Here is a 14,606-nt window from a genome sequence, read left to right on the forward strand (position 1 = left end):
AATTTTTTTAAGGTAAGTGGTTGCAATCAATTTATTTAAGCTACATTTAAACAAAAAAGATTAGTAACGTAAAATAAAATATAAAACTTTTGTTTAAATGTAGCTTAAATAAATTGATTGCAACCACTTACCTTAAAAAAATTGATTAAATTCAATGAATCATTTTTTTCAGTGTAGTGTGCATTTAGAATTGATTGACAGGTCTGGCTCAGTGTAAGTTAACCTTCTGCCAGCCACAAGATGTCGCAAGCACAAAGACTCGATGCACACACGCAAGATTGTTCGGGCGGACTACAATATAGCGGTGTAACAGGATGGGGGCGGCGTAACTTAAATCACACAGTCTTGCAGTCCGCAGACAGACCCATCTCATCTTCTCGGGTCTATTCAGCAAAAACACATTCATTTTAAATTACTCGAGATCTGAGGCCGTTAATATTACACCTGAACCTGCTCAGGTCGGACTTCGGGTTTTCGGATCTAAGTGGACCAGTGAAAACCTCTACTGTACATCACCCTACAGTATTAAAGAGACAGTCATTCATTACTGACTCTCATGTTTCTCTTCAAGAGCCAGTAAGATGCCAATTTTAAGCATCCTATCTCTGTTTATAAGCAGTGGTGGTAATTAACGAAGTAAAAATACTTTACTTAAGTATTTTTTCGGGGATCTGTACTTTACATAAGTATGTTTTATTTGCATCTACTTTTACTCTTACTCCACTACAATATTAAAGACAAAGTTTACTTTATACTCCGATACATTTCCCCATGCCCGCTCCAAATATTTATTCCACTGGCTTTCCAAACCAATAAAAAAACTCTTTGCCACCATTTGTTCAGCAGTCAGTATATTAGGAGTTTGAACAACGACATCAATACACATCATTCATCATTAGTCCAGGTTATAAAAACGACGACAGACATTAACATTTTAACACTCATTTAAGCAAGTATGTAGCTATAATCAAACTTACAGGTTGTGGATAGGAGACGCATGTTGTTCGAAATAAAGTGCGTACTGAACCATCTTTCATTGCCAAACGTCTAGAAAATCCCTCCATGAAAAAGTAATTTTAACCACAGATTCTTCACAGCCAAACGTCTAGTAAATCCCTCCATGAAAAAGTAATTTTAACCACAGATTCTTCACAGCCAAACGTCTAGTAAATCCCTCCATGAAAAAGTAATTTTAACCACAGATTCTTCACAGCCAAACATCTAGTAAATCCCTCCGTGGAAAAGTAATTTTTACCACTGATTCTTCACAGCCAAACGTTTAGTAAATCCCTACTTGAAAAAGTAATTTTAACCACTGATTCTTCACAGCCAAACATCTAGTAAATCCCTCCATGAAAAAGTAATTTTAACCACTGATTCTACACAGCCAAACGTCTAGTAAATCCCTCCATGAAAAAGTAATATTAACCACTGATTCTTCCCAGCCAAACGTCTAGTAAATCCCTCCATGAAAAAGTAATATTAACCACTGATTCTTCCCAGCCAAACGTCTAGTAAATCCCTCCATGAAAAAGTAATTTTAACCACAGATTCTTCACAGCCAAACATCTAGTAAATCACTCCATGAAAAAGTAATTTTAACCACAGATTCTTCACAGCCAAACTTCTATTAAATCCCTCCATGTAAAAGTAATTTTAACCACTGATTCTTCACAGCCAAACATCTAGTAAATCCCTCCATGAAAAAGTAATTTTAACCACTGATTCTTCACAGCCAAACGTCTATTAAATCCCTCCATGAAAAAGTAATTTTAACCACAGATTCTTCACAGCCAAACATCTAGTAAATCCCTCCATGAAAAAGTAATTTTAACCACAGATTCTTCACAGCCAAACGTCTAGTAAATCCCTCCATGAAAAAGTAATTTTAACCACAGATTCTTCACAGCCAAACATCTAGTAAATCACTCCATGAAAAAGTAATTTTAACCACAGATTCTTCACAGCCAAACGTCTAGTAAATCCCTCCATGAAAAAGTAATTTTAACCACAGATTCTTCACAGCCAAACATCTAGTAAATCCCTCCTTGAAAAAGTAATTTTAACCACCGATTCTTCACAGCCAAACATCTAGTAAATCACTCCATGAAAAAGTAATTTTAACCACCGATTCTTCACAGCCAAACATCTAGTAAATCCCTCCTTGAAAAAGTAATTTTAACCACCGATTCTTCACAGCCAAACATCTAGTAAATCCCTCCATGAAAAAGTAATTTTAACCACCGGTTCTTCACAGCCAAACATCTAGTAAATCCCTCCTTGAAAAAGTAATTTTAACCACCGATTCTTCACAGCCAAACATCTAGTAAATCCCTCCATGAAAAAGTAATTTTAACCACCGATTCTTCACAGCCAAACATCTAGTAAATCCCTCCATGAAAAAGTAATTTTAACCACCGATTCTTCACAGCCAAACATCTAGTAAATCCCTCCATGAAAAAGTAATTTTAACCACCGATTCTTCACAGCCAAACATCTAGTAAATCCCTCCATGAAAAAGTAATTTTAACCACCGATTCTTCACAGCCAAACATCTAGTAAATCCCTCCTTGAAAAAGTAATTTTAACCACCGATTCTTCACAGCCAAACATCTAGTAAATCCCTCCTTGAAAAAGTAATTTTAACCACTGATTCTTCATATATCTTTATCCTTTGGTAGTGAAAACAACACAAACTGAAAACACAGCGTAATATGATTTTTACACACTAACTAGCTGTGAGCAGGTCATAGTTTTTTCTCCACTGTAGGCGGAGATTATTATCCAAAGTGTTGGTATTACGTTGATAAAATCAGACAGGAGATGTAATCATATGACGACTGGTTTCAGCGATTCAGAGTCGACTACCTACTTTAGAAGCCAATAACTTTATTAATCGTGCACTTTTTGGTTCAACTACTTTGCACATGGTTTACATTGATGGACAGCTACAAGACACACTGCAATGCAAGTCATTTTCGATTTTGGATCTGTGTGGCTCTTTAAGCTTTCTTATGTAAAGCAGTATGTTTTACTGATATACTGAGGATTTCTGATGCTGTATGATTAAATATTGTTAGACTATGTTTGTATTGAGACGCATGTAGATAATCGCACTATAGTGATGCTAAATGCTTTAAGTCTCACGATGCATCCTCTTTCTCTCATGTATGTTATATTTTCATGTTGTTTGTAATCTGATCTCATATTTACTCTGATTTCTCAGGCTGCATGGAGGTTTTATGCAACAAATCTGAATCGTACAGATCTCTACTCAACGTGGGATTATTATGAGAGAACCGTTTCAGTACCCATGTACAGGTATATGTATGTTAGTATTTCATCTTTCAGCTCCTCATTCATGCTGCATTTCTCTTGGGTGTTAGATGAGATCAGACGTCTTTGCATCGATCTCTTCTCTCTTCTGACCTTTGCTGCTGTTTCTTGTGAAGGTCGATGGCACTGTCCTTTTATTCCGGCATTTCATTCCATGTTTCATATTTAACACAACCATCACAGTTTGATATTTTTTAGAAATGACATGATTCGTAGGCAGAATGTGGTTGTGTTATGCTGAATCATTGTCCCTTGCTCAGGGTCATGGAGTTTAAGGTATATTCAGATTGTAATAAGAGATCCACTCGTAATGTTTCAATCTCAGTTGAATGATTATCTACAAACAGATTTATTAGCTGTGTGTGCTGGCTCAGTCATCACCGTTGATGTTGTCCATTATTGATTTAAACAAACCCCTGACTGTAAGTGTTGTACTTCAGTGCACACATGAGCAGATTTCTAGACTGATGGAGAAAAATGAATGAAAGAATGACATCACAGAAACAGGAGGAATTACAGTAAAGGAGGAATCCAAGTCATATCTACAGACCAGAAGAGATCTTCAGAAGCTATAGTTGCTCTCTTGTCATGGTGTTTGATGTGTGACCTTTAATACCTCAGATGTGCTCTTCAACATCATCGCAAACATTTAGTTTGTTAACTCCACAGCATCACATCTCTCTGTCTGTCTTTTTCTTTCTTAGACTCATACCTCCTCTGAACCAGCTCGACTTACTGAGAAATCTAAAGAGTAAATCTGGGCTCTCCTTCAGGTAACGTCTCATATTAGTAATGCTATGTGTTATGATGCAAATAATAGCCACATAATAGTTCTCATTTTGTAAAGCGCTGTAAAACTCAATGATTTCATGTGTTATTATTAAGCATATGTTTGTAGTTTGTGTGGTATAAAGGAGTAAAGTTTGCATCAGATGCATCAAAGTTTAATAATTTTAAGAATTTTTCATATATTTGATTTTGTTTTCTAATACAGAAAAGATGCCCAACCTGAACCGTCACCCAGGTGAGCATCAGAATATAGAGTATTTATTCATAATTCACAGATAGACCCGCAGGACTGTTTCATATCTTTGAATTTTGTTTAATATAAAGGTCAAGTGGGTAGCATTGCTGGCTTTCAGTAAGAAGGTCCCCGGTTTGGGCCCTGGCTAGGTCAGATGTCCTTTCTGTGTCAGCGTGGGTTTACTCCGGGTACTCCGGTTTCCTCCCACAGGCTCAAAACATGCACTGTGAAAAAAATGACTTTCTTACTTAGTATTTGAATAAATTAATTGTTTAAGAAAAAAGTTCAAGCTGTTTAAGGCAGATTTCTTTGCTTGTTTTATGTACAAATTCACTTAAATTGTATATTTTTTGTCTTAAACCTAGACTTATTTTCTTAGGTTATTTTGCTCATCAAGAAAATCTTGATTTAAGAATTAGGTGAAAGTTAGGTGGACATGTCAAACATGATTGGTTCTTTTAACTCTTTCCTCGCTATTGATGTGTTATTTCGTCAATTAAGAGAAAACATTTCCCTGCCAATGACGCTTTCCTGATGAGTTTTTATGGTAATCTGTTATTCTGCTATTATCAACTAGATCCACTCTTAAACAATTTATAATAAAAACTAAAGCAAAAACTTATTTAATTAATTTTAAACTCCATGTATATTTTGATAATTGTTCTGAATCTGAATCAAATTTTATTTACAAAATTGCAATTATTTCAGCTTTTTGCTCAAAATTTTTTATTTTTGAAGAAACCTACTCATATTTAAAAGGTTTTAAAAAGAGAAAAAATGAATTTTTTTTCCCATTTTGTTTGTTTGAAAGCAGAGGGTCTGTTCTTTCATTTGATATATTTGTATGTATATATATTTGTAGAAGAAAATTGTCCTGGAAGTCGTTTTGTGAAACTTTTGTGAAAATCTCAAAAAATGCTGGCGGGGAATGAGTTAACTGAAAGGTAGTCCTTGTTCGTCCTTGTTTGTAAGCAGATGTGTAGCGTTCACTGAAACTCAATGCATGTTTTCAACATGTGTGGATTTCTGCTGGACAGATTTTGAAAACACTTTCATTATCACCTTTGTGTTTAATAATAAATACAGTAGCACTTTAGTTGTAGTTTTTAATAATAGATTTCATTTTCATTATGAATTTATATTATAAACATTACTGTGTTGGGTGTTTTCTGGAATATATTAATAGGAAATATGGCAGCCGGTGACTTCTTTTTCAAGGGCGCACAAATGTAAGGTTTATCAAAATATGTATTCATTGAGTGAAGTAATCTACACATCTTTTAGTCTTTAACATCTCAATGTTCTGGTGTCGTTCACAGTCAGAAGGTGAGTTTGAAAGAGCGCGTGTTCTCCAGCCCGAGAAACTCGGCTAATAAAGGGAAGAATTCACCTCAGAGTCAGCTGCCGATCCGTCGCTCACCCAGTGCAGATAACAGCATTGAAGACAGTCCATCTAAAGTACCCAAAAGTCTGAGCTTCAGCGATCACCGCACTCGAGCCAGACAAGCCTTTCGATTTAAAGGAGCGGCGTCACGCCAGAATTCAGAAGGTAAGTGAAACAAGCTCATTTCTGTGTATGTGAAAGCTACGTTTGTATATGTGGGTATGGGTCTGTTGTTTTAGGGTTGTTCAGTGGATCAAAGTCTTGATTGTTTGTATTTATCGCTCTGTAGAAGAATGTGTATGTGCGCAGGTGTGTAATGTTTCTTTACAAAGTAACATCGCCATCTACTGACCTGGCATGCGTAATACAGTGGATTTAGTCATGTTTGCAGTTTCATATAAACATGATTGTTTTGACAGTGTTGTCGTGTGTAGGTGAGTTTTTTAACAGTGCAAAGGAAAAACTTTTCTCATTGTTATGTAAACCTAGCTATAAGTAAAAGTTCATATAAAGTTAATGTCAGTTATCAGTTATGCACCTGCCAGACGCTTTTGTCCAAAACGACTTACAGTGTATTTATATTTCTTCCCTGGGAATCAAACCCATGACCTTTGCATTGCTAACACAATGATCTTACTTTAGGAACAGCTTTGAAATAGTTTATATTTGAATCTTAAACCATATCTAAAGATGAAAATGTGTACAAATAGAAAAACGATTGAATTCAATAGACAGCAGCGCTTGGGAATTGACCGAATAGATTTGAGTTTTACACATCAGGATTCCTGTTCTTTTGTTCCTTTGCATGTCAGTGTTGTACTGTCATCAGAAATGTGTTTCTGTAATCTGCCTGTTTACTTTGTGATGATAAAGTTGATCGTAACATAATGTGTGAGGAAACTGTAAAACAAATGTTATTTAAGATGAAAATTTAAGTGCAAATTATGAGCTGATTGTAATATAATTACTGTAAATAATGACCTCTCTATAATTATAATTTTATAGAACAATCATCAAACATCTGTCCTGAATCAGTCAATCTTTTGTTTTGGAATATTGCAATATTAATTTAATTTTAAGTTTGTGCTTTGATTATACTTTCCACAAAGTGCACATAAAATTATTACTGCATATTCAGGTAAATGGATATTATTATGAAATTTCATTAAAAAAGATACAGATTATAACCAGATTATAACCAGATCCAGATTATAACCGGATTATAACCAGATCCAGTTATAACCAGGTTATAACCAGATCCAGATTATAACCAGATCCAGTTATAACCAGGTTATAACCGGATCCAGATTATAACCAGATTATAACCAGATCCAGATTATAACCAGATTATAACCAGATCCAGATTATAACCGGATTATAACCAGATCCAGTTATAACCAGATTATAACCATATCCAGATTATAACCGGATTATAACCAGATCCAGTTATAACCAGGTTATAACCAGATCCAGATTATAACCAGATCCAGTTATAACCAGGTTATTACCGGATCCAGATTATAACCAGATCCAGTTATAACCACATTATAACCAGATCCAGATTATAACCAGATTATAACCAGATCCAGATTATAACTGGATTATAACCAGATCCAGTTATAACCAGGTTATAACCGGATCCAGATTAAAACCAGATTATAACCAGATTATAACCAGATTCAGATTATAACTAGATCCAGATTACAACCAAATTATAACCAGATGCAGATTATAATTTTTTTTGAAACAGTTTCCATACACATGAACAGCATCTTGTGGAAAGTGGATCTTTGTAATCCGTGTGTGTGTGTGTGTGTGTGTTATTGTGATTTTTTCCCCTCGTTGTTATAAATGAATATGGATCCTGATGTTGTCTTCTCCATTTCTCTGTTGGGTGCTGATGGTAAAGTTCTCATTGAGATGCAAGAGGAAGATTTGAGACACAGGAACTCCCCAGGTCAGGCAATCCAGATCCAGATTCAAAGATTATCAGATTAATCCACATCAGTCACTTAACTGCCAGTCTGTACATCTGCTTTCATATTGGTTTTGGTTGTGAGTTTTTGTTCTTTATTTTATATATATATATATATATATATATATATATTTTTTTTTTTTTTTACTTTCTTGCTTTTGAATTATGGTTTTGGTTTGGGGTGTTTACCAGATTACATTTATCAGATTGATGACAGGTACAGAAAGTTACATAACTTTTTCTAATTTCTTAAGATATGCAAATATATTATTTTATTAATTCATTTATTTCTATTCAAAATAAGTGATTAAAACATATTTAAACATTTAAAAGTTACAGCAGCTAACCAAACATAATGAAGTTGAATTGCTTCGCTGTTTTAGTTATTCTGGAGTATTTTATACAGCGTTAAGATCAGAGGCCTAGTTACAAGAAACCACAAAAAGTCAAGAAAACTCTTAGTTTTAATAGGATTATTTTCACTTAAAATATCTCTCAGCATGATATGTGGTTTTTCTTCCTCTGTTACTCATTTAAATTATGTAAGATTTTCACTTAGGTCAACTAAAGGACATCAGTCTGGTAAATCCAACACGATCTCATGGTTATTTGTAGTGTATCTTTTACAAGATGTGGTAAATTCTTATGAATTAGTACGACTTATATTGTATGTTATCGCTCCTGTCATTGGGTTTAGGGGTGGGGTATCATTACTGTTTTTATTTCATACAAATTAGCCAATAAAATACATAGAAATTTCTGTGAGATCAGATTGGTAAATCTTGCTTATAGCTTTAATGCTATTTGTCAGTTCAGGTTTGCATTGGAAACTATTAATCATAAAACTTATTCTTGTTGATATGTTTGCATGTTTCCATTTGCTTATCTCTGAAAACTCTTAGCATGATGTACTGATTATTTAATAGAAAAATTTTGCATTTTAATTTTGCTTTGCATTTTTATTTAGTTTTGTTTGAACAGCCTTCTACATTCTCAAGTTTTCATAAGTTTGGGGTTTCAGTAGTAATTATATTCATTTAATGAACGAATCATGTTTTTTTAACAATTCTGTTGCATATCCCTTTGTCATCTATACTTGACTTTATCAGTTGAACCTATCAACATGTCAGATGGTTAGCACTGTTATTGTAGATCAATAAGAAAATCTATATTTTTGAGAAACATTCATGTTTAATTAATATACTGTACTGTTTCTGTCCTCTTATATGTCAGAGTAAGTAACAGAAAACTTTTCATTGTGATGTTTTTCTTCTCCTCATAATTCAAAATACACCATATTTTATATATTTACTCTCATTTATTATTTGTATTTTCAAAACACACAATGCATATAATTTCTCTGACTGTAAAAGATAATCAGAATGTGGCCATTCATTTTTTTCTCATCTTTATAATTCGAGTGTCAGAGAATCCAAACATATTGTTTTGTATTTATTTTCATCACTTGACTGATTTACTGCTCTCTGTAGTCATCTGCCTTCTTTAAACTTACAGCAATTGAAGGGTGAATCAGTAAGACATTATCACATGACTCCATGACGTGGAGGTAGAGGGTTGGTTAAAAGCTCTTTAACCAACACTAGTAGGCTACTACTGCTAGTAAAAATGCTGTGCATGTATGTAAAGAAGATCTTCTCATTAGCAGACACAGAGCTGTGAAACAACTTCATGAAGTCATTTATAACTCACTGGACACGACAGACCACATCTTCATCAGTCTGTGCATGGTCAGGACTCTGAAACACAGGTTCTCAACTGGTTCCCAACCATAAAAAGTCAAATTTGAATGTAAAATTGTACCAGAAGTTCAGCACTGAGGTCTTACTGGTTTCATGTTAATTGAATCATCAATTGAAGTAGAAGATTCCCTTTAAACTAAAGAGTCAAACCAGCCGGATGAGTCTGCTTCACTGCATTAACATCTTTTACAATGCCTCAGTGATTCAATAACTCATTTATGGGTGGTTTCCCGGACAGGGCTTATCCTAATCCCAGACTAAAATGCTTGTTTGAGCTGCCTTCATTTAAAAACATCTTGCACACACACATCTTAACATATATTCATGCACACCAGTATTGTTTTTTGTAAGGGATATTTGTCAAAACTACTTAGATATCCTAATATAACAAAGGCCTAGTCCTGGATTAATCTAAACCCTGTCCAGGAAACGAAACTTGAAAATGATCTTTTTGATTCACCTGAGCTCTGTTGAATTGATGTTGATCTACCACTACATGTACACTCACCTAAAGGATTATTAGGAACACCATACTAATACTGTGTTTGACCCCCTGCCTTAATTCTATGTGACATTGATTCAACAAGGTGCTGAAAGCATTCTTTAGAAATGTTGGCGCATATTGATAGGATAGCATCTTGCAGTTGATGGAGATTTTTGGGATGCACATCCAGGGCACGAAGCTCCCGTTCCACCACATCCCAAAGATGCTCTATTGGGTTGAGATCTGGTGACTGTCGGGGACCATTTTAGTACAGTGAACTCATTGTCATGTTCAAGAAACCAATTTGAAATGATTCAAGCTTTGTGACATGGTACATTATCCTGCTAGAAGTAGCCATCAGAGGATGAGTACATGGTGGTCATAAAGGGATGGACATGGTCAGAAACAATGCTCAGGTAGGGTGTGGCATTTAAACGATGCCCAATTGGCACTAAGGGACCTAAAGAGTGCCAAGAAAACATCCCTCACACCATTGCATTAATGAGAAATTGAACAGGTGTTCCTAATAATCCTTTAGGTGAGTGTATGTTAAAATCTACTTGTGCATCAGCTGAGAATCTGTAAGTCAAACTAGCATGTGAGGAATTTTTAAAAATATGATAGTCCCTCTTTATAAAAAATATCATTGCATTAGAAAACCAATAAGTGTGATTTAATGGTCCACATACAGTACTCAATCAGTTGTCTTTTAGGGGGCTACAGTTCCCATCATTCCCTTCCATTTATAACCAATGTTACTGACGTGATGGATCTGAAGCCCATCTTGGTTAAGGTTATCTCAGAGAGACAGAATTGAGTTTAAATGAAGGTTTAGGGGTTTTGTTCATTAATTCTGGAGTTCTTCTCTTCATGTTGTGTTTTCTAGAAGCCAGTCTGCCTGGAGACGATATTGTTGATGACAATAAAAGCTGCCATTGTGAGTTTGTGCCTCAGGATTTAACGCCGGGACTTAAGGTCACCATCAGGGCTGTGTGGTAAGCAGAAGAAAACAAATGACATACAAGCGACCTTAATACTCACCAGATTTATTATTTATATTAATAAACAACTGTATAGTTTTACTTCATAAACATAAAGTCTTTCCTGAATGCAAGTTACAAAGCCTCTCATATTCAGCATCTCATGTACGCTTTCATTACTCAGATGTTTTATGCATTTAAGTCTGAATCAACATACTGTGTGAAACAAATAAGATAAACAAATATCAAGTAATGATCACTTTAGGCCAGTGGTTCTCAAACTTTTTCAGCGTGCGGCCCCCCTTGTGTGCAGTGCATTCCTTCGCGGCCCCCCCAAAGAAAATTTATGACAAAAACTGTTCTAAAATTTAACATTTTAATTAAACAAAACATATTAAGTTATACAAAGTAGTGCGGTTGGTTAGTAGCCTTATTTTTTTAGGTTTAATTAGACAGAATTCATGATAAATGAATGTATTTTATAAAATGTCATAAAACTGGGGCCCCCCTGGCACCATCTCACGGCCCCCCTGGGGGCCCCGGACCCCAGTTTGAGAACCACTACTTTAGGCAAAATCTAATTGCTTGTTTCATCTTGCTTTCATCTAATTTTGGAGTAAAATAAGAGGTGTATATGTTCCTTGATCTTTGTGTTTAACAGTCATTTCTTCTCTCTTCAGCATTATGAAGTTCATGGTGTCCAAGCGAAAGTTTAAAGAGAGTTTACGGCCGTATGATGTAATGGATGTTATAGAGCAGTACTCTGCCGGTCATCTCGACATGCTGGCTAGGATTAAAAACCTTCAGTCCAGGCAAGAACAGATCTATAGTCTCCTCAGATCTCTCTTACATCTCACATACATCTCAAGGTTACAGCTCTTTGTTTTGTTTTTGCATGGCGTGCATTCTCTGGACGTCTCTTACTTATTTATCTCTCAGAAATAAAACTGTCTTCACAAACAAACACATGCACATGCACATGCACACGCACATACACACACACACACACACACACACACACACACACACACACACACAATCACTTATTAACATGACATGTGTTTATCTGTTTTCAAATAATTAAATCAGCTTATCTTATAGGGTGCTTAATATTCACACTTTTCAGACATTCTTCACATTTCTACTTGAATGAAATAATGTTATAAAACAAAGTGATATGTAAATATATTCCTGCTTCTAAGTAAGCATATATAGCAAACATACTTTGATTCATTCACATATAGCTCCTCAGATATGACATCGGTCAGCAGGTTTATTTCATAAAGTATGTCTGGAATATATATTTACATATTGGATCCGTGTGTCTCTTGGGAACTGTTTGTGTGTTTGATGGTGTGTTTTTCGTTTGTTTGTCCCGTCTCATGCCGATGTGCTCATGGTCCTGATGTTTGCTCTGGTCCGTGTCACGTCCTTCTGCATTGTGCTATCCTCTACTCTACTTGCTTCGCCAGGTTAGATATGATATTGGGTCCGCCGGGCCCCGGCACCCCTCGCCCAAAGAAGTGTTCAAGCCAAGGAACCAAAGAGTCGCCTCAGTACTCGACTAGGTTAGGACGCTCCAGACTGCATCTCCCGGGTTTGCGTTAGAGCCCTATACTGTATATCGACTCTCTTTGGATGTGCTCAGACTAATCCAGAACGCTGGCTCTGGTTCAGACTACATGACTAGTAGAACCTAAGATTGGTGGATCAGTTTACACAAACTGTAATGGTGCAGATTTAAGGTCTAAACATGCCCTTGAGGTTAAAGACAAACTGTTTTTGAGAATCAGAATTGTATGTTTTCAAAGAATATATGTTATGAATTAATATGTTCAATCCCTAATTCAAGATATCTTCTCTGAAAACCGAAAGTCTTATCTCACACAATTTTCACCTTGTTAAGATGTATTTTTAAAGGGGACATATCATGAAAATCTTGAAAACCATGTTTAAGTGCTATAATTGGGTCTCCTCAGTGCTTCTATCAACCTAGAAATTATAAAAAAAAAGATCAACCCTGTAACTTAGTTTTGGTAAACCATTTTCTGCAAGCATGTGAAAAAATAGCTCATTGAAATGTGGCTCCCCTTGTGATGTCATAAGGGGATCTTATTGTAATAATACCGCCCCTTAATCTGCACTATCCAATCACAACACTGACATTTAGTGCAGAGAGAGAGAGAGAATAGTTGACGGCACAATTGAGATTCAATTTTAACAAACCACCATTATGGCGATCAGTGTTTGCATTATCAGCTCATTTGCATTTTAAAGGACACACCCAAAAACAGCACATTTTTGCTTGCACCTACAAAGTGGTAATTTTAACATGCTGTAATAAATTATCTATATGGTTTTGTGAGCTAAAACTTCAGATATGTACTCTGGGGAAACCAAAGATTTATTTTACATTTTAAAAAAGTCTTGTGAAATGTCCCCTTTAATGCAATACAGATCATAATTCTCTGAGCAGTTTCTTCATTAACAGCGAGATGACAGGTTGAGAGAAATGCTCTGAGTTAGGTTTTTATATATACTGAGGAATTACTAGTCATGTAGCTGAACAAGCACTAGTTAAGCTAGTTTGCCTGCATCGCTCTGTATGACGATGGGTAGTTAACAGCAATAAGCAACATATGGAGATGCACATGGCCAAATCATTTCTTTATTCTTTTTAGCATTGCTATTTTCACTTCTGCATGTTGGCATGCGTTTTTAGGGCATGATGCGTGATGTGCATAACTGACTTAGAATTCGAACAATTCTAAGAGTATTTAAAAATTTTTACTAGTTAATGCCGTTTTCTCGATCCAACAAATGCTTGATTTTCCCTTTTCTGACAACGCTTAAAAGATTATTTAGTGCAAATTTTGGATTAGAGGTAGATTCAGTACATTTAATGAAGACAACTTCTGATGGTGTAGCACATCATTTAATACTTTGGATAATGTGTCATATTGATGCTTTAAGAGCGGCAATAGTTGTATTTCAGTTGAAGGAAATGATGCATTTTGGAATTTTACACAGACACATTGTTCAAATACAAAAACGGGAAATATCAACGACGACTGTCCGATCGTTGGGCCTGTCTCTTTCTGTCCAATCCTCTCTGAATATCGATGTGTGAACACACCCACTCATTATCATACTCCTCCCCCTGCATGCATTCATTAATGTCGCAATCTGCTTTGTGCTTACTATAGGAAAATACATGGTTCACTTTCTTAAATGAACAATATATAAATCTTTTCTATCAAAAATTGGTTTATTATTGTTCAGGTGACTCCCAGCAATGTCGTTAATAAAAATGTAAGAGAAAAAGTTATTCATCTGATGGGGTTTTTTAAGATAAGATATAAGTGTAACAATTCTGTTGTAGATGTGTTATCTGTGTTTGTTGTATGACTGCAATCACATACAGTATTGTGTTGAACAGTTAGGAGCACTGGATGAGTTATATACTTGTATTCTAGATGTGTCTTCTCTTGAAATGTATTATTAGAGTGGATCAGATTGTTGGTCGAGGTGCTGCAATGACAGATAAAGATCGTCCTAAAGGAGCCACTGAGTCTGAAATGCCTGAAGATCCCAGCATGATGGGAAGACTCGGAAAGGTGGAGAAACAGGTGACCTACGCTAATATAACATATAAGATCTACA

The 14,606-nt window shown here is 35.5% G+C and overlaps 1 protein-coding gene across 3 annotated transcripts in view; it reads left to right on the plus strand.

Annotated features, from left to right (window-relative positions):
- Positions 1-14,606, plus strand: part of kcnq2b (potassium voltage-gated channel, KQT-like subfamily, member 2b) — a 47,113-nt gene that overhangs the window by 30,945 nt on the left and 1,562 nt on the right. Inside the window, exons 8-16 of one of the 3 annotated variants that reach the window (XM_055213841.2) lie at positions 3,227-3,321; positions 4,041-4,109; positions 4,331-4,360; positions 5,680-5,909; positions 7,654-7,701; positions 10,850-10,958; positions 11,624-11,755; positions 12,416-12,511; positions 14,449-14,572. In XM_055213841.2, the coding sequence (XP_055069816.2) occupies positions 3,227-3,321; positions 4,041-4,109; positions 4,331-4,360; positions 5,680-5,909; positions 7,654-7,701; positions 10,850-10,958; positions 11,624-11,755; positions 12,416-12,511; positions 14,449-14,572 (933 nt within the window). The remainder of the gene's footprint in view (positions 1-3,226; positions 3,322-4,040; positions 4,110-4,330; positions 4,361-5,679; positions 5,910-7,653; positions 7,702-10,849; positions 10,959-11,623; positions 11,756-12,415; positions 12,512-14,448; positions 14,573-14,606) is intronic. The other 2 variants (XM_055213839.2, XM_055213840.2) reach the window with 2 other exon arrangements.

Source organism: Misgurnus anguillicaudatus, chromosome 8 (assembly GCF_027580225.2).
Source record: "Misgurnus anguillicaudatus chromosome 8, ASM2758022v2, whole genome shotgun sequence".
Classification (NCBI taxonomy): domain Eukaryota; kingdom Metazoa; phylum Chordata; class Actinopteri; order Cypriniformes; family Cobitidae; genus Misgurnus; species Misgurnus anguillicaudatus.